The 19,315-nt window shown below is 38.3% G+C and overlaps 1 protein-coding gene across 1 annotated transcript in view; it reads left to right on the plus strand.

Annotated features, from left to right (window-relative positions):
* Positions 1-19,315, plus strand: part of ABCC9 (ATP binding cassette subfamily C member 9) — a 73,968-nt gene that overhangs the window by 36,501 nt on the left and 18,152 nt on the right. The window contains exons 18-30 of the mRNA XM_075160749.1: positions 355-427; positions 2,087-2,192; positions 7,319-7,357; positions 8,919-9,017; positions 10,419-10,503; positions 10,998-11,078; positions 12,087-12,224; positions 12,721-12,846; positions 13,415-13,511; positions 15,612-15,859; positions 16,786-16,934; positions 17,738-17,807; positions 18,643-18,800. Of these exons, the coding sequence (XP_075016850.1) occupies positions 355-427; positions 2,087-2,192; positions 7,319-7,357; positions 8,919-9,017; positions 10,419-10,503; positions 10,998-11,078; positions 12,087-12,224; positions 12,721-12,846; positions 13,415-13,511; positions 15,612-15,859; positions 16,786-16,934; positions 17,738-17,807; positions 18,643-18,800 (1,469 nt within the window). The remainder of the gene's footprint in view (positions 1-354; positions 428-2,086; positions 2,193-7,318; positions 7,358-8,918; positions 9,018-10,418; positions 10,504-10,997; positions 11,079-12,086; positions 12,225-12,720; positions 12,847-13,414; positions 13,512-15,611; positions 15,860-16,785; positions 16,935-17,737; positions 17,808-18,642; positions 18,801-19,315) is intronic.

Below are 19,315 nucleotides of genomic sequence, written 5' to 3' on the forward strand. Positions count from 1 at the left end.
ATTCCTTGGTAAGCTATGCTATTTAGATTGTCACCTGTGAGGTCTTGTAATCATTATTCTTAGTCTTTAATCTTATACTTGACAGAATGAAAGTGTTTGGTAAATAGAGTTCAACTCAAGATCATCCCTTTATTGCATTTCATACAGTATATATATTTATGTATATAACTTATTCACAAACTTTTCTGAGTTTGGCAATCTTTACTAACCGAACTTGCTTTTTTTGTATATGAGCATACCTCACCAGGTCTATTAATCACAGATTTATTTTAGTAACATATTTTAAATCCAAACTAGACATTCTTTTTTTCTCCCTCGTGTTTATATAGCTGACATGTGGTAATTGTTTTGTAGGTGACCAATGGATACTTTTCATGGGGAAGTGGTTTAGCTACATTGTCCAACATAAACATCAGAATCCCAACAGGTAGGATAAATGCACACCTTAAACATGAATTATGTAATATCAAATTGCTACTAATACCATTTCTTGGTGTTGTGAAAAGCACAAAACCACACATTTAGATTTTTATAAGAAAAAATGAAGGTTAAAAATGTATACAAGGTCATGAACTCTATTGGTCGTACAGCTATATCATTAACCTAAAGTACTATAAATAAACAAAAAATAACATGCTTTTCATATACTTATATAGTTTATATAGTTTTTATAACAGCAGGAACAAAGTCAAGAGTAAGAATAAATATGAAAAGATGGTTGCAAAAAATTCATTATTATTTTTAATAGACAAATTAAAAAAAAGAAACAGAGAGAACTCCAGACTCATTCAAACCAAGGGTCCATCCAATTCATTATTTTATTTCCAGCAGTGGCTACCAGTGGGTGCTCAGGGACACAGCAGTCATATATTATACTTCTCCTACCATTCTTCAACATTACGGTCTCCCAGTTCACAACTATTTTCATCTCAGAGAATTCCTTGAGCCTCACACAGTTTGTCTGTCAAGAAATCCTCAATGAATTTCTCTTTCAATGAATTTCTCTGTGTCCAGCTGAGCTCCTGTCATTTCTTGCATCCTTAATGTCTTTTGTCTAGGAGTTTCACAGGTTTACAAAACATTGATTTGTTTTGGAAGACTTACATGGCAAGTGCGAAAAGTAGCAAATTAGTAGTAGTAGTAGTAGTAGTAGTAGTAGTAGTAGTACTGTAAAATTCCTAGCACTTTCTGTTGGTATTTCATGTTATTAAATAGTCTTATATTTTATTTCTATATCTATCAAGTGCTTAGTTTTAAAATAGCTTATTACTTTAGGTTGACACATCTTTGATATCACATAGTTATTAAGTAATTCCAAAGTACTATATGTAATCCGAAAGTCTATATAATTTGTTTCACTGTAGCATTAGATGTCCTATACAGGGATAAACAACACTTCTTTGTGCTGGCCCAGTGCAACATACAACACCAGCAGAAGGTCTTTGCTCCAAGGAGTTTACAATCTAAGGCCGTGGGTTTGCAAGCTGGGTGAGCCAGTCTATGATTGTACCTCTTTTAGAAGGAATGAGACCATTAACTCCCCAGCTGGTGAGAAGCTTACCTAGCAAATGCACTAGCTAGCACAGTTACTGAGTTCCATTAGTTAATGGGAAGATCTGAGAAGAACCATTGCCACTACAGAGTAGGACTGAAGGTAGGAAACTGGTAGTGGGGGAAGAAGGAGTACAGCAAAGCAGAAAAGAGTAATGGATCTTCTTTCAGTTGCAGTCACTTTTTAGATTGGCCAGAATTTTCATGGAACCACAGACTGAATAATCACTTCCCACTTTATATCATTTAACCCTAAATAACTTCCATAAAGTAACACACTCCCATATAATGTATGATAATATCTGTCAAAGCAATAGTCTCATTCCTTCAGAGATTAGTGTGTAATTGTACTGTCCATTAATGTATATTTCCATAGATGAATACATGCAATATTGCCCATTTGCATAGTGGACACTAACAAATTTAACCAACTATTTCAAGTGCTCTAGAACTGGATCTAGTTGGGCCTTGTGGACTTGTGTAGAACTGGGTTTTTTCTTTTTTGAAAATGTGTTTGTTGTTATTATTATCATAGGTCAGATGACAATGATTGTGGGTCAAGTTGGCTGTGGCAAGTCATCACTTCTCCTTGCTATATTGGGAGAGATGCAGACGCTGGAGGGAAAAGTTCACTGGAGCAAGTATGTTTCATATAGCTATTAATTGCTGTATTCATTTAAGAAGGAGGTAGTTGGGTTCTGCTGTGAGAAATGTAAACTTCATGTCTCAGAACTGCATGTTAAATGATTATTATCACCCAGATTATCTCTGGAAGGCATCACCTGCAAAGTTATGACGATTTTCATTGCTGTTCTGTTCATGGTTCAGAGCGGACCACCTCGGGAAGGGAAAGAGGATAGTCTGGTGATTAGTATCTAATATATTAGCCCTAGCAAATGACCTGAATAGAAAGCATATAGCATTCCTGTTATCCAAGAGTCTTCAGTGGTGGGAGTCAGCTCTGGCTTTACGGTACTTACTATGATTGAAGTCAGCATTGCTATGCTGCTACTGTACATGCCTGTGAAAGCATGACAGGCTGGAGCTTGTTCAGAAGAGTGGTATGTGTGGGGAACCAGCCTACAGGAAAGGCCGTCTTTCCCACTCAATGATGCTGCTGCTAGCAGAAAAAAAAAAGCTGATATAATAACACGAGAGCAATGCTTTTCCCCTTCCCTGGTAACTGCCCAAGCCTTGTCTGTGGAAGTCAGTGTTACTCTTCACAGTCATACATTCAGAAAGCAGCCTGAGGACACCGAATACCTAAAGACTAAAGGCTCTGAAGAAGCTGTTGCTGAAGAGGGACCTGCTAGTGAGGTCAGGCCTCGGGATCCACATGGGTTCAGACCCAGTGAATGAGAACTTCCTATGGAGACTAGGTGGGGCAGCAACCACTCTTCCAGCCTAGGCAGGGCAGAGGCTGTGGAAGGGATGTGCTGTAACCCCACGACTTGTTCTTTCATTGTAAAGATCCGTTCTGTTTCCTTAAAACTACCAAGCCAAACTCTTCTTAATCAGCTTTTTGAGGAGAAAGGGTGAATTTTGTCAGAGACACCAATACTTTGTTGCCCCATCCCTTGAATAGTAACCTCCTTTGTCATCTTTTTCTTACAGCAATGTTGCAGGCTGGATATTTTTGCTTTTCCTGTATTAGTATGTGTGGCATTTTTTGTTCCTCAGCCATATTTCACTGTCTGCTATTCTAAACGTATGATCTCACTAGAGCAGCAGGAATAGTTGGAGCCAAGGCAAGACTAACTTTAGTTTCATTATATGTGAGTTTAAGCTTTGAAGGAAGAAGAATATGTGACTTAGCACAGTTAATTTCTTTGAGACATATAATGGAGATTTTGGCTTCACAATCAGGCTTTTTTTTTCTGAGTAGTTTAAGAAAATACAAGTAGTGAGTCCTTGAAATTATTACAAGAGTGTACCTTGAAATTATTCTCACAATTGTTTTCAAAGATATATTTGAGAAAGAATCCAATTTGTCCTAGAGAAAGGTATGGAATCTTAGGAAGATTAGACAAAAAGAGAAATCTTAGAAAGATACTAGAGAAAGATTGTGAAATGCTATTTAAGTTTCACATTGTTCAAGAGGGATTAAGATCATATTGTCAGTTGATTAGCAGTCTGTACATAACCAAACGGGAAACTCAGGTTTTAGCAAGCATCTTGCTGAGTGACTTTTTTTCATTGCAAACTATAATGTGGTACTGTGATATAGCTGATGCAAACATGGTTATGTTTTGCTGATAATTTCAGACTGCCTGACAGACAGATGAATACAGAAGGATACTTCAGGTATTTAACTAAGTGGATCCTATACTTTATAAAACCGAAATAAAGGTCCTATTTACTCTCTTAAATCCCTTTCCATGTGATTCCACATGCATGACTAACGCAGCTACTGACCCAGGGATGAAGTGCAGGCTAGGTGAATTCCCCAACAAAATCAGGTATAACCACACAGTAATAGTAATGATGGATCAAATTTCAGCGCCAGTTATATTGGGGTAATCCTGCAGTGCATCATTGTGAAAGCCCATCATGAGGCTTGAATATCTTATTGCTGTTGTGGTTGACTGCAGTGAGGGCTGTCTGTCCTACTGCCAGGGTTGTCACTGGTTTGGGATCTTAGGGAAAGAAAGCGTGTTAGTGTATTTTTCTGTAAGAGATCTTGGCCAGGGCAAATCTTATGGGCCAGATCTCAGTTCTTCCCAGTTATATGAGACATGCCTCAGATACATTAAAAACCTTAGAGAAGGAACTGGCTTTTTGTTTTCCCAGTGAGCAATCAGCTAGAGAGACTTCTTAAACACTGAAACGTGAGGCTAGCCAGATGCAGAGATTCAGCTGACCCTGTTAGATCTGAGTTACTAACTATTAAGTCTACACAGGGACAGATGTGGGGAATATGCAGACACATGTATTCCCCTCATCCATACTAAGCCAAACAGTCAGAACCATCTTCTCAGACCGCCAAACAAAGAAGAGTGGCTAAGTGGAAGCTCTTCACTTGGTATACCTTTTCTGTACATTGAACTGGTTTCTGTGCAAACAGGTTGTGGTGTGCTAAGTGAAAAATATGGGAAACACAAGAATTACAAAATCAATCCTGTTCTGCTCTCAAGCTATGGAAGGCTTCAAGAAAAATTAGGAAAAGTCAGTGCTCCCCTCAGAAGGATTACAAGTACAAGTACTTACCAAAAGGTTGCAACCACAGTAACTCATAGAAAACACTGAAGGGCATTATCCACAGATGGACAAATGGTCAGCCAGATAAATGTCAGTAGCCAAAGTCAGCATACCTGCTAGGGCTGCTGTGCTGCTACGGCTGGCTGCAGGGACAGGAATAAATTCCTCCAAAGGGCTGCACAGTATTTGTGTAGATGATCAGTCCTTGTCTTGCTTCAAATCTCCTGCCTATATTAGAGAGGAAATGGTTCATTCCACCACTACAGTGGTATCCTACAGATTTTGTATCCCTTTTTTCTCGTCCATTTTCATTTTGTAAGCTGAGGGAATCTGGGCCTGGTTAGACATGCATTAGTCTATTTTAAAACATCCAGAGTTAGCATAAAAGTTGTCCAAACTTCAACAAGGTCTCTTTTTGACTTTTCCTTAAAACCTTGATTTAAATTCATTTCTGTATTATTTCAGCTTATATATTCAAAATCTTATAAAAATAAATAATCAATCTAATCAGTTTGGTCTTTCCTACCATTTCAGACTTGAACTTACCATGCCCCATTTTAGGAAATGTGTATATTTTATAGTGCAGAATAAAAATCAGTATAAATAGCCACATTTCAATAAATAAAGAAATGAGAGCAAAGACTACTAATCCCAGCGGGCAAATAAAGCACTCTTTTTAGAAACCTCAGGAGCTTCAGTTTCAGCCTACTCCCATGCCCTGCAATTGCATCACTCTTTCAGACTCAGTAGGGTAATAAAGCACAAGACCAAATATTTAATCCCCGTATTTATGAAGGTCCCAGCTCAGCAAAGGTCTTATATGTGTTTATTCATGAGATTATTAATGAACGTGGTTTCTCATAGAAATTTCACACATAATTTGGGAGAATTAAAGTGTATTTGTCAAGCTAAGCATGGAATGAAATTTCTAACCAAGGAAGAAGAGTTTAAGAAACTGAGATCCTAAAATTAGTCCTTGCTCATTCAGATAATCTATTTGATTATAATGGCAAGCATATTAAATCTGGTATGGAATTGCAAGGGTCTTGCAAAGCTTGTGCCCAGTTTTTGTTAAATTGTACTTCAGAGGGCACTCCCAAATGTACACATGAAAGCATTATCCCTTTCTCTACATTTGCAATGCTCTGCTGATAGAAGTTTGGGGTTTTTTAATACAGGAAATTTAGGTTTTCTTCTTTTTTCTTTGGTTTGACCTAATTTCTGACCTCTTTTTAATCTCTTATTAGACTCCATCTTTTGCTTTCTTGTAACTTTTTTCCATTGTAGATAAGAATGGAAGCTTCAGCTGAATAAAGGATGAATTTTGGTGAAGCAATGTCTGTTTTGAGCCTCAATTTATGGCTATCTGACCCTTCTGAGATAACCAACAGGGCTTATTCACCTCTGATGTAATATTTTCTCTGGCGATTGGTACACGAAGGAAACACACTGACTGTGCACTTTAGGAGGCATGAATTATCAAAGTTCTTAGAGAGCTGATGTGCAGCACAGAAAGCAACATGTCTCAGTCCTGGCATTTTGGGAAGATGCTTAATACCTGAGTCTGGCATTACAAGGGCTCTGCTATTAGAATTTTTATGCCCTTGGCCAGACTTGGATCCTCTGCTTACGAGTGCAGCTGCAGTTACTGAGTAGACACTTCTGTCTCAGCAGTAAAATACTACATCTGGAGGATTCGTAGGTTTGGGAGGGGAGGATTTGTTTGTTTGGGGTTTTTTTAAGTCAGGCAAATAACACATTGACATCGTTTTACTAGTCCCTTCTAACGTCTGTTTCCATTTACCTGGCATAAACTTACTCTTTTAGGTTTTGCACTTTGCAGTGATGTGTTGCCGTGCCTGGACATGAGCCCCATCGCTGGTCCAGAACTGCTTTGACTGCCATTCCATGCCCTCAACGCTGTTAATAAGTCCATTAACAAACAGAGGGAGCTACAAAATCATTCATGTCATTACTGCCATTGCATGTTCTTCAAAATGTATTTCATGGATATGATCCTTAGGAAGTGGAGGTTGACAAGAAAAGCCTAGGTGTTGTAGTGCATGGCTTGATGCAGCCTTACTGTTATAAACAGGTTCAAAATCTGTTCTGATGCAAAAGTGTGTTTGTACCTTGCAAAATCGTATCTGCAAAGCTTATCTTTGCTCCAGGAGAAATTTGACATCAGTTACCAACTTTTGCAGGTCATTGGCAGAACTGTGTGGAGAAGCTAACTTATTGCTTGTCAACCTTCTATATGCCCAGGCAATATTAAGAATTTCATTTTTAATAGGTTTTACAATACACTTTTCATTTTTAATACATTTTCGAACAACATAACTTGCCTGTTTAGCCACTATGCACTATAGATACGAAACTGATGTATTTAGAAAAGTTATTTACTTTTAATTAGACCTTGTTTATTTTCCCTTTAAGAACAAAAAAACCCAAAGTGATGCTGAGTTCTTAAAATGTGTACTTAACTCCAGTTTTGTTGTATAGAAAACTTGCACAAAATGTTATTCTCTATATTTCCTGCTTACTAAATGTCATTTACCATAACTTACAGTGTAAATGAAACTGAACCTTCTTTTGAAGCATCCAGAAGGTATTATTTCTGTTTTTAGTGTATCATGATACACTCATTCATTTCTTCAGAATTTCCTCAAACCTTCATCTTTGTGCCCTTCAGCCATCTCTGTGTTTTCTTACCATGTCGATAATCATTCACTGTAGGATTAACTGACAGATTGTGTTAAATCCAGTGGATCCCAATCTTCTCCAGCCATTGTACCACTACCTCAATCTTATCTGAAAGATGTTCTGTGCTCCCAGCTCCCATTTGACATCACTGGGAGTTTAGTGTGCTCCATATCTTGCAAGACAGGGTCTCTAGATGTAAGACATCATTATGTGTACTCTCCCATGTGTTTGCATGTTTTCTGATCAGCACTGGGTTTTGCATTGCTTGTAACCCAGCTTGACGGCTGTGTGACGGAGCAGGGCACACAGCCTGCGAAGGGAACCGGCTGTGCTCCAGCTGAAGTCAAGCAGGCTCCACCCCTGGCTTCAGTGAAAGGGCCTGCAGGTTTAAAAGAAGGACAAGCTAAACTCAAAACACGTCATAAATGATAGAGAAGTAGTGGCACACATAGCTGTGGTTGGGAGCCACACCATGATTTGCTACCTGATAATCCTGAGGACATATTTCATACTAGTGCATACTGAACTGCTAAAACTCCTAAAAATTTTGGGATATTACTGACTGCTTCTAACCAGCTATTTCTCATACCCTAGCACCCTCTCTCTCAATAGCAAATCCTAGATGCTTACGTACAAAGCTATATCAAATGTCTGTTTGAAGCAATACCATCAAAGAGACTGAGAAGGAAGATAAGTGTTCGGATCCACAAGCTGGTACCTCACACATCCTCCTCACACATCTTGGGCATCTCAGAAAAATGTCTGAAATTACATGACCTTTTTTGCCACACGTAGGCAAAACAGCCAGAAGTAAAGAACATTCATACCCCTATTGTACACATTTCATTAGGTATTTATAGACATGTTTAAAGTACATCTAGTAAGTACTTGGGAGACTGTAGTGATTCCTTCCCAATCTGTATTGAACTGTTCTCTTTTCCGATATCATGTCAGTCCACTGAAGATCTAATAGACTTAAAGGAAAAAAACATTCACTGAGAAAAATATATTTCATGTGCACGGCCACATACATAAAATAATCTAAAACTTCAGAAAGCAGCAAGTCAAGTGCCCTGATGCCGTTTGAACAGTGCCTTTTCACTACCTGTTTTGACGTTAGAGAAAAAAAAATCAAATAACTATTCTTGTGAGAATTTAATAATTTGGATTATTTATAATTTGCCTTTGGATTGAAATTGCAGTTACTAAATTGAGGTAGGTACCAGCCATTTATAGTAGAATAGAATACAACCTAGAGTGTAGATTTTGCCATCAGGGGAGAGAGTGGGTGCTGTTCTAACAAAAGCATCTCATTTAAAATTCTTCCCTTTACTTTTTTAACAGTTGCTTTGCCTATGTGTTTCCCTGTATTTTTATGAATGCACATTCATAAAATTAATTTTAAAAAACATTTCATAATGTGGGTGCTTTGCTTTTTGCTAATGCTCTTTCTCTGTCTGCAGTAGAAACAGATACTCAGTGGCTTACGCAGCTCAGAAGCCATGGCTGCTGAATGCAACCGTGGAGGAGAACATTATCTTTGGGAGCCCATTTAATAAACAGAGGTAAATATCAACCCCCTTGCAAAAACACCTGGCAGCTTCTTTTAAAGAGGTTTTTGGCTTCTCCTTCTGGAGGAAGTTTGAAGATTCTGAAAAATATCAATGCACATTAACCCTGGGGTGGATTTAGCTAACCTGACTTTAGCAATCTCAGAGGAAGGTTTCTATTTTAAATTAGTCTTTCAAGGCTCCCCCTCTAAGCAGAGTGCATGTCTAAGGTGTTTGTGAGAAATCACACAGCGGCCGTGGCTCTCCATGGAATACAGCGGAAGCCATATGTGTATTTTTCAAGTGGCTAAAGTTAGGTGAGATGAATCCCATCTTTGGAGACTACTGACATGGTTTTGTTTTGTTTAATGGAGCCTGAGGTTGTCAGAGGGCTCTGGAAATAGGGATACTAGGCCTGTTTCCACCGAGTTTATGTGCTAATCCTGCTGTGATCAAGTTACTGGAGCAGCCACTTTACAAAAACACTGCACGTATGAAGATGGGGTGCCTCAAGGAAATAACCTTAATTCTTCCTTTAGAAATACAGAGGAAGGGAGCGTGAAAGCTGAGGCACAGATTCTGTCGTGCCTATCCAGCACTTGCTTCTTGTGTCCTTCTAAAAGGTCAGCTAACAAATGCAGTGGAAAAAGTGACTTGACTTAAAGAAAACAAATTGCTGATATTTTCAAAGGCAACACTCTGTTTTAAGTTATTAAAAATACACCCCATTCCTCTCAGTGTGTGCTTTGTTAAGATGTATGACTCCATTGCCACTTAATAAAACTTAGCAATGACCAAATATCTCAAAATCTAGATAAACATCTAAAATTTCAGGGACCAGATTCTTCAGCTACTGCATCCATCAGCCTAACTTCACTCATATCAAAGGGGCAAGGCTGAATTACACCACTCAAATAGTCTGATCCCAGCTGCTTATTAGCAGATCATCTGCGATACCCCACAGACCTAGAAATCTCACAACAAATTTCAACTTTTTGAAAGTGGTTTCCTGATTCTGGCAAGATCAGAAGCACTGTAAGGATCTTTTGTCCTGTAATATCATAGTGAAGTAAATGAAGAGGCACCTAACGGGGGAAGAATAATAACTCATTGGAAAATGGCTTCAAATACACTGTGATAGGGAGGAATGTACTCGATAATTTATGTAATTGAATCTTTAAAAAGTAGGCTTGCCAATAAAGATCTCTATTAATAAATATGTCATTTTTTACAATGCTTAGTTTACAACGCTCCATGATTAGTTGCTGAATAATCATTTTGCCCTACTTATTTTTGCAATTATCCAGCCATCACAGAGCCATAATACTTTAGCAGTGAATTTGAGCGGGAGGGTTTTGTGTTAGCAAAGTAAGTGGCTGGTTAAATAATTGCAATGACCATATTTTTATTTTATAGGTACAAAGCTGTTACAGATGCATGCTCTCTGCAGCCTGACATTGACTTACTACCATTTGGTGATCAGACAGAAATTGGAGAAAGGGTAAATAATATGAATGCTTTTATGTCTGCTTAGCCTATGTATTAAGAAGGTGCTCTCTGATGTCACTTAGACAGATCTAGTCTGTGCTGGGCTGCCAGCCTTGTAAATAATTGTAATTCATCAGGGGTTACTGCAAAAAAAGTTGAAAACTTTATTCCTTCTTCAGCTGTTTCTCAAATGGCATTTTTGATCAAAGTCTCCTGTATTTTGCTTGCAGAATTTGATGCTAGTATTGGTTGCATTTTTCAATCTAAGAAGCCTGCTGTGCTTAGAGAAGCTCTTCATAATTTACATTTATCCATGATTAGTTGCTGAATGATCATTTTTCTTCTGATATTATATGAGGATTATGCTTGTTTATCAACAGGATTAGCATTTTAATGAAGCTTTTTATTTTTATTGGAACGCTGTATAATTGTAAAAAATCACATTTCCAAAGTCCTATCATAATGTTTATTCAAAGATGCATATTTCTGATCCATTATACTCATTAGGGGATTAACTTAAGTGGCGGCCAACGACAGAGAATTTGTGTAGCTCGAGCACTCTATCAGAACACCAACATTGTCTTCTTGGTAAGAATTTTCTTTTTGACATGAAGCATGGAAAGTTAGTAATAAAACTGTCATTCCTTATATTTAGCTTTAGAAAAAATTTATATTAGATTTAGAAAACTACAGGGACTTGTATTCAACTCCAAATCCAAATTATAGAGGTAGGAAATAAACATCCACCAGAGGCAGCATCAAAACATAGTGGGAGACTGATGAAGGTAGGATTTCCTACAGAGATTAACACTGGAAGAGTAGGACAGATTGTCTAACTTCTGCTCGCTCTCAGTGGTGACCTGCTATCAACATAGTCCCACTGAAATCAGCAGGACTTCTGATAAGGAAAAGCACCATAATGCAACTACTTGTGAGCAGTGAACAGACTGAGGGTTCAGCACTCTCCTGCAGAGTGCTGTGGATTTGGACAAGCTCCCTTCTCTGTTACTAATTTCAAGGCACATCAGGAATTTCAGGAGGCTACTGCTCATGAAGGGGCTGTTCGACTTCTGTTAACCAGGGACTTCTGTTCTTAGAGAAAAAGTGTTTGCATGTTAATATCCTTATCTGAATGTTGTCTTGTTGCTAGCCACACTCACTCAAAGTAAAGACCAAGCACATCTGCAGTTTAGTCTGGAGGAAATTAGAGCAGTTCCTAACTCTGCTGTATCTTTCCCGTGCCAGTTTCCCATCAAAAGTAGGCCCAAGCTTGGCTCTGGATGCTGGCATTTTCAAATTTGGATGGGAAATTTCAGTTCTGGTGTTCCTGATCAGGATTACTCCATACTATCAGTGTGGCACCAGCACTGCGCACTTCTAGACACAAAAAATTAATTGAGTCCATTGCTATGAACTAAAGAGCAATGGATTTTAGTTCACTGTTTCATAGTGCAGCCCTCTGACTAGGTCTTAGCCATTAAAGAGAGATGAAACATTAGTAATGGCAGATGCTTTCTATTTTTAAAAAACTCTTGAAAGAAATAAAACTAATTTTTGTATCCTGCTCTAATATTTTTTAATTTTATTTGATTGCAGGATGACCCATTCTCTGCACTGGACATTCACTTAAGTGATCATTTAATGCAGGAAGGCATTTTGAAGTTTCTGCAAGAAGACAAGAGGACTCTTGTTCTGGTGACACATAAGTTACAATATCTACCACATGCTGACTGGGTAAGAGAAGAGTTACCATGATGCAGATTTGCTAATGACAAACGTACACTTGAAGTTAGCACCATAATGCTTGATGAGATCACTACTTTTCTCTGTAATAGAGTCCCTCCTTCTTAATCCCACATCATGTGTCTAACTGCCACTTTACATAATACAGATTTTATAGTAGACGGAACAATTTTATTTTTACATTATTTGTGTAGGTTTTTTGATTGAAAGCCACCGGAGAATTATGACTTAATTGCAAATACAACTATTACTTATTATGTCTTGTCCATGCTTTTTACAAGTACAGGTAATCATGGCTTATAGAAATTCCAGTTTATGAGCTGTGTCAACAAACTTAAGAATTTATTAATAAAATGTTGAATAAAATGAACACAGAAATTGGCATAATGGTAATCTCACCAATACTGAGACATGTCTTGTAGGATCCAGGTCAGTGATTATGATATCTATGTTGCTGAGTAGACCTGTTGGATGCTTTCTCCCCTAGATCATAGCAATGAAGGATGGAATGGTGCTTAGGGAAGGGACATTAAAGGATATCCAAAACAAGGATATTGAGCTATATGAACACTGGAAAACTTTGATGAATCGCCAAGATCAAGAATTGGAAAAGGTAAATAGGATCATTTGGGCAAGGATGACCTTTCTGAAAAGAAATATTTTTCAGTTAATTTCTAAAAAAAACCAAACCATGTCAGAAAGCAAATTTTAAACTAGACATTAGGGAAAAAAATACATGAACTGTAACGAACTTTAAGGACCAGAACAGGTTGTCTAGGACATGTATGGTATATCCATCATGGGTAAGGACATGTAAGGACACATTAGGCAAACATCCTTTTGAAATGCGATGCACAATTGATCCTTTGCTGGGGCAAAGGATGGACTAAGAGACTTCCTAAAGTATCTCTTAGCCTTTGATTCTGTTATTGCCATGAGCACTTTAAAGACTATTTTTGAAGTTTTTATCATTCCAGAAGAGAGGGAATGAAAGAATGGAAGAAAGAGAGAGGGAAGAAAGTGGACAAGGCAGGATTTTCTGAAAGATAAATCCTAAAACACTGTGCTTTTGCATTCTGTGAGCTAAATCATCTGAATAGTCTCTTTGAGGTTACTGTTGGTGCTACCACAATGGCAGACAGCTAAGCTCTCAAATTAATAAATAAGTTTTCTTATTACAGGATATGGAAGCTGACCAGACTACTCTTGAGAGAAAAACTCTTAGAAGGGCCATGTACCCCAGAGAATCCAAATCACAACTGGAAGATGAAGATGAAGGTATGTTTTATCATTTTCCTTTATTTATTCTATTACCATGTATCATTGCCTTTCCACTTGAACAACTGGCAGTTCTTAGCAACGAAGTATGAAGATGTTGATGACACTTGGTAATAACAGTGGAAAGTCCAATACTTCGACCTGTTTAGAATATGACTTGTTTAAGAGATTCTCCATAGATTTCTCTAAACATTGTGCAAGGATAAGGTGTACCAAAACAAGTTAATTTCTTTGCTAACTCATACTGCCCGGAGGTAGTGAGGGGTGAGATAGATGTAAAACAACGGTAAGAATTGTTATTAATGCAAATTGAGGTATCTCTGCCTAGTCATTGGCACAATAATGTTACATCATCTGTAGCCGTGTCCCTCATGAGATATCTGTTCTGGACTCTTGATATATCACCATGTGATCAAACTTGTAGCTATTTTCAAATCCTTTTTGGATATAGAGTTAATCTGCTTTTTTTTTAGCTGAGACTATTTATGGGAGAAATTTTAGGCTTTTTTCTCAAGCTTAGCTTCTTGTTCCCCCCAAGTCTTGGTGGTTTTAGAGGCTGCAGATTCAGATTCATGTCACTTTTAAAGCAGGATGAGGGGCAGAGGGTGACACACGGTTGGATATTGGCAGCTGTCAACAAGACCCATCAAGAACATCCCTGGGATGCTAAACCACGCCAGTCAGTCCTGGCAAGCAGTAAGTTTGTGCCAGGGAAGAGAAGAGGTGAACTGTAGGCTTCACCTTAACTCAACAGCAGCACTAATTGCAGAGATTATCATGGCGATGTTGGCTGGAGTGATCGCAGAATGCACACGAGCTATTAGCAGGCTCTTTACTGCTGCCTTGTGTTTCATCTCACAATGCTCATGATGGATTGTCATCTTAATTCATAGGTCTGTAGGTCCTGGATTGCTCCATTTTGAAGAGATTTCCAATCACTGCACAACAGGCAGAGCTGGACCCTAAAGCCCCTGAGATGGAAATACTATGTTGGCTTCATCTTTATTTGGCAGAGCTAGGCAGAACACCTCTTACTATGTCCAGTCATCAGTACACTTCATCAGTTAAATTCTTGGAGGAGTTTAAATTGAGGTCATTCCCAAGCTCCTCCTTCTGGTCTGTCAAGAAAGCCTTGCCAAAAACTTATATCTTCTTTGTGGGGTAAGATAGAAAACACGGGGAAAAAACGACATGTCCATATAGTCCACAGAATGCCTGCAAAAAGCATCATTAAGATCATAAAACACATATCAGTAACTTGAGGGCAGAAATACAACTGACACTGCATTCCAGGTCATCCACACTTATTATGTGACCTAGGGAACGTACACAAAGTCTCTGTGTCCCAAAAAGTGTAGAATTTCAACTTTCAAATCACTTGCTAATTCATTTTTAAAGTTCAAAATCAGAAATGGGTGGAAATGCTGTCAGTTCAGGGCTGTCAAAAGCAGGTCAACATTTTTCTTCCCCAAGTGCAGCCTGCAAGGCTGTGATGTGTATTTTGATTACCTGGAAAAAAATTATTTTTAAATGTAATGTTTATGCATCTATGAAAAATATATTTCCCATAGCAGAATTGTATTTCAGTATAATGTGAACAATTATCATATAGTCAAAGGTAGGACTAGAAGAAACATTAATCCCACAGCTGTGCTCTTTTATATAGACAAAACTTTTGGACTCAGGAATAAAGTAAAAATTGAGTTCTTTCATGCAACAGATGACAGAGCATCTGGATGGAAAGCTTTGGAGAGCTTTCTAGAATCTTCCATGTGACCCAAAGTGCTCTGCTCTGCAATTGAACAGGTTGGGAAAGGCCTAGTCTCTACTATAAATAGTCAGTACTGAGGACCTGACTTACAAAAATATTTATTACCAAAACTGCAACTAGTCAAAGACTGACAAACTATAGAGTTGCTCAAAGAGCACAGGGGAAGTCTTATGAAAATATGTCTGAAGTGTTTGATGTTTTTAAATGACAAATTTAATTTTACCATTAAAATTAAAATTCAAAACAAAAAAGTCAACCAAATCCAGTAAAACCAGGTATAATTCTTAGTACCGAATCCAAGCTAACTTGATCAAATGTCTGAGTCACAGAGGAAGAAGAGGAAGAAGATGAAGATGATAATATGTCAACTGTCCTGAGGCTCAGAACAAAGATGCCGTGGAAAACCTGCTGGAGATACCTAACCTCTGGAGGATTTTTCTTGCTCTTTCTGATGATTTTCTCAAAGTTGTTGAAACACTCAGTTATAGTGGCCATAGACTATTGGCTTGCTACGTGGACATCCATGGACAATGCAAATGAAGTCAGGAACATTGATGATGTTAAAAGCACAAATAAGGTGGGCCATATCTTGGAGCTTGACAGCTTGACAGCCAAAAAAAAGAAAAAATGTTCTAAAGTAATTATTTGCTGTTCATCTAGAAGCTAGCTAGATTGGAAAGACAGATAGATATAGTAAGATTGATTATTATATAGGGTGGATGAATTGTTTATGATAAAACATAAGACAATTCAAATTTTATCAATCTTTTCAAACATGCAAAACTGAAACAGAAGCATGTTTGAGGTTAGAAAATTGATTGACTTTTCAATGGAAGGAATCTCATACTGAACTTTTCCATCTGGATTTTTTAACACCTAAGTCAATGACCCCATTTTCCTAAGTACTGGCTGTCCAGTAATGTCCTGCCAGAAAAAAAAGATCTTCAAATATACTACTTAAATACAATCTGCTTATAGCTGTAAATTTGACTGATATACAAATATCTCACTGGAATCCACTTAGTAAACTTTCAGAAGGCTTAAACATGTTATAGCCCTGGCAGATTAGTTTAGGATTTGCTCTGGGAATTTTAGTGGTGCTTGAACTTAATAAAGTGGAACTTTCCAACATCTCTCAAATGCCTTAATTCTTGAGAGGTTCTACTTTGGTTATCTGAGTTTCTTGGCTGACAATTTGCATACTTTTGTATTTGTCCAGTTAGTCTGTCTTCACAGTTCTAAGTACTATCACTTCAAGGTCTTGAAGGGTACTCATCAGTAGGTTGAGGGATCTTAGAACTGCCAGATCTTCTAATTATGTGAACTTAATGAATTGCAGTTCCATCATAGTTCTTTTATTTCCCAAAGATTATATTAATATTATTATGAAATATAAGTGATGTGACATACTAGCTGATTGGTACGAAGTACCTTGGGAACTTCCTAGTAGAAAAAAGAAATATATTTTTATTTCTAGGATTGATGTATTTGTCATTTTATTAGACTTATCATGTAGCTGTCTTCAGCATCCTCTCTGGAGCAGGGATTGTCCTTTGCCTCATCACATCTCTGACTGTGGAGTGGATGGGTCTCACAGCAGCCAAGAACCTACACCATAATCTCCTCAACAAGATCATCCTTGGACCAATCAGGTACAGCAAAAAATAACATTCTTCCTGAAAACCTACATGGCCAAAACCTGTCCTGGTTTTGTAACTAGGAGGATACTCCTGTGAAAAGCTCTTGTAATTGCCCTGTGTTCTTCAAGGCCTCAAAAAGTGAAAATAACGAGTGAAGTGAGCGGGGGGTTGAAATTCCATGTGAGAACATGCGACATTCTTCCCCCTTTTTTATCTGGCTGAAATGTGTCAGATAGCTGGCACCCCCTTCAAGGCTGAGGTGTCAAGGAAATCTTTGAGTGCAGTTCTAGCTCCAGGGCACCCGGCTCCAACCCTGAGCAATGGGCATAGGATCAAACGATTTGGACACCAAGTTTCTTCTGATGGCCAGGGACGGGCTCTGTGCACGATAACCACAGTCTCTCACAGGCAGCAGGATGGCCAAAAGGATGCCTGCGAAATGAATACAGTTATCACAGTTCTTTCATGAAACAACGGAGTTCTGGTGCCCAGTTCTATGCAGGAGGTTGAGTAGCGTCCAGGGACAGGCTGTGATCTTTGGAGGGGATCTTAAATCTTGAGGAAGCGTGGATGAAAGAGCAGGGGGCAAGATGGTAGGTTTTTGGAAGAGGAGCCTTAAAAGTTGCGGGGGGCGATGATCAAGAGAAGCATTTGGATAGTCAGGATGCAGACATTATGATGTGTTATGTTATTCATATTTACTGCTTGGTTTTAGAAAATGTCTGGACACAGCTCTGTGTTCTGTCTGACCGGGCTTTTTATCCAAAACTAGAATTCCTTTTCAGGTAACTTTTTGTTCTTAATTTGTTCAACAGGTTTTTCGATATGACTCCGTTGGGGCTAATTCTAAATCGCTTCTCTGCTGATACAAATATCATTGACCAGGTAGACGTATCAATATATTCTGTTTTGTTACATCTTGGCTTTGTAAATTTTCACTCAGCTAATAAGATGATGTATTAAAATATTCAGTAGAGAAAGGCATAGCAAAAACAGGCTCTGGGAATGATAATAGACAAATTCAAAATAGAAAGTACACACACATTTGTAGTAATGAGGGCAGGTAACCATTAGAATAAACATAGTGGGAGATGGTGGCTCTTCATGTCTTCATATGCAGACATTGGATATGCTTCTGTTGGAAGATCTGGATTAGCAAAACACCAGATTTTGGGCTCAAAGCAGGAAACGGGGTAGACTATAATACCTTTAACTATATGGGAGAATACGTGACAAATAGATGTTCCATCCTGGCTGTAGCACATGTGAATTTAGGGCATTCAGGGAGAGGAAGGGATGCTTTCACTATGGCTGTGAATTAAAATGTTTGGATGAGTAATAATCCTGAATGTAAGGGTGATGGGAACATGAAAGGAAAATTAAGAGGCTCTGAGAAAGAGCATGCTGTTTCTTTAAATATTTGGCATATCAAGAACAATTTTCTCTTTCTTGCCTGTTATATAAACAAGATGGAAATGGCTTCTATTTCCCCGTGATCTTTGAAACACCAACCTTTAGAAAAAAACGTACTGACTCATTTTTTAACCTCTGCACATTTGAGTAGTAGACCCACAGAAGCATAAAGGTTCCTGATATAGGGAGAATACCAATGAGTGCACAGTGGTATCATTCCACTTTCCCTATGGTCCTCTATAGGAAAAGGCATACCGTAGTACTGCCAGTGACTTTTGCCTTATGTTTGTTTTTTGTTTCACTCTAGCACATTCCTCCTACCCTGGAGTCTCTTACGCGGTCCACCTTGCTCTGCCTGTCAGCCATCGGAATGATCTCCTACGCCACTCCATGGTTCCTTGTCGCCCTCGTGCCTCTCGGGATAGCATTTTATTTCATCCAGAAATACTTCAGAGTTGCTTCCAAGTACGTATTAAAAAACTGTCCTGAAAATTTCTTCTAAAAAATTTGTACATAAGAATTGTGATGGAATGTGAGGTTATAGGAGATAGTATAAGGGGAAAATGGTCATGGCGTCCTGCTTCTGATCCTGAGGTATGAGTTTGAGACATACATTGGAGGATGTTTTCAGCTGACCTGACTACAAATGGGGTATTTGGGCAAGTAACACTAGTTGCATCACTTTTGTACACTGTTGGCGATAGAGTCAGATGAGCATGAAGTTTGTTAATCAACTGAGCCAGCTCACATCTGGTCAAAGCTCCTCTTCGACCTTTTGAGGGTTAGTAGAGAATGGAAAATAACTTCCTGGATTAACGTAGTCACGGCTTTTTCTTCATATTGGGTAAAAAATCTCCACAGAAAGTCATTTCAACTGTACAGCAACATTTCTTATTCAGAATGGTTTGCTGGCTATAAAGAGTAAATTTTTGTCAGAAAAAAAGAGTGTCATGGTTTCTTAGAGTCATGCTTCTAGTGCT

The sequence above is a fragment of the Calonectris borealis genome, chromosome 1, assembly GCF_964195595.1.
Source record: "Calonectris borealis chromosome 1, bCalBor7.hap1.2, whole genome shotgun sequence".
Taxonomy (NCBI): Eukaryota; Metazoa; Chordata; class Aves; order Procellariiformes; family Procellariidae; genus Calonectris; species Calonectris borealis.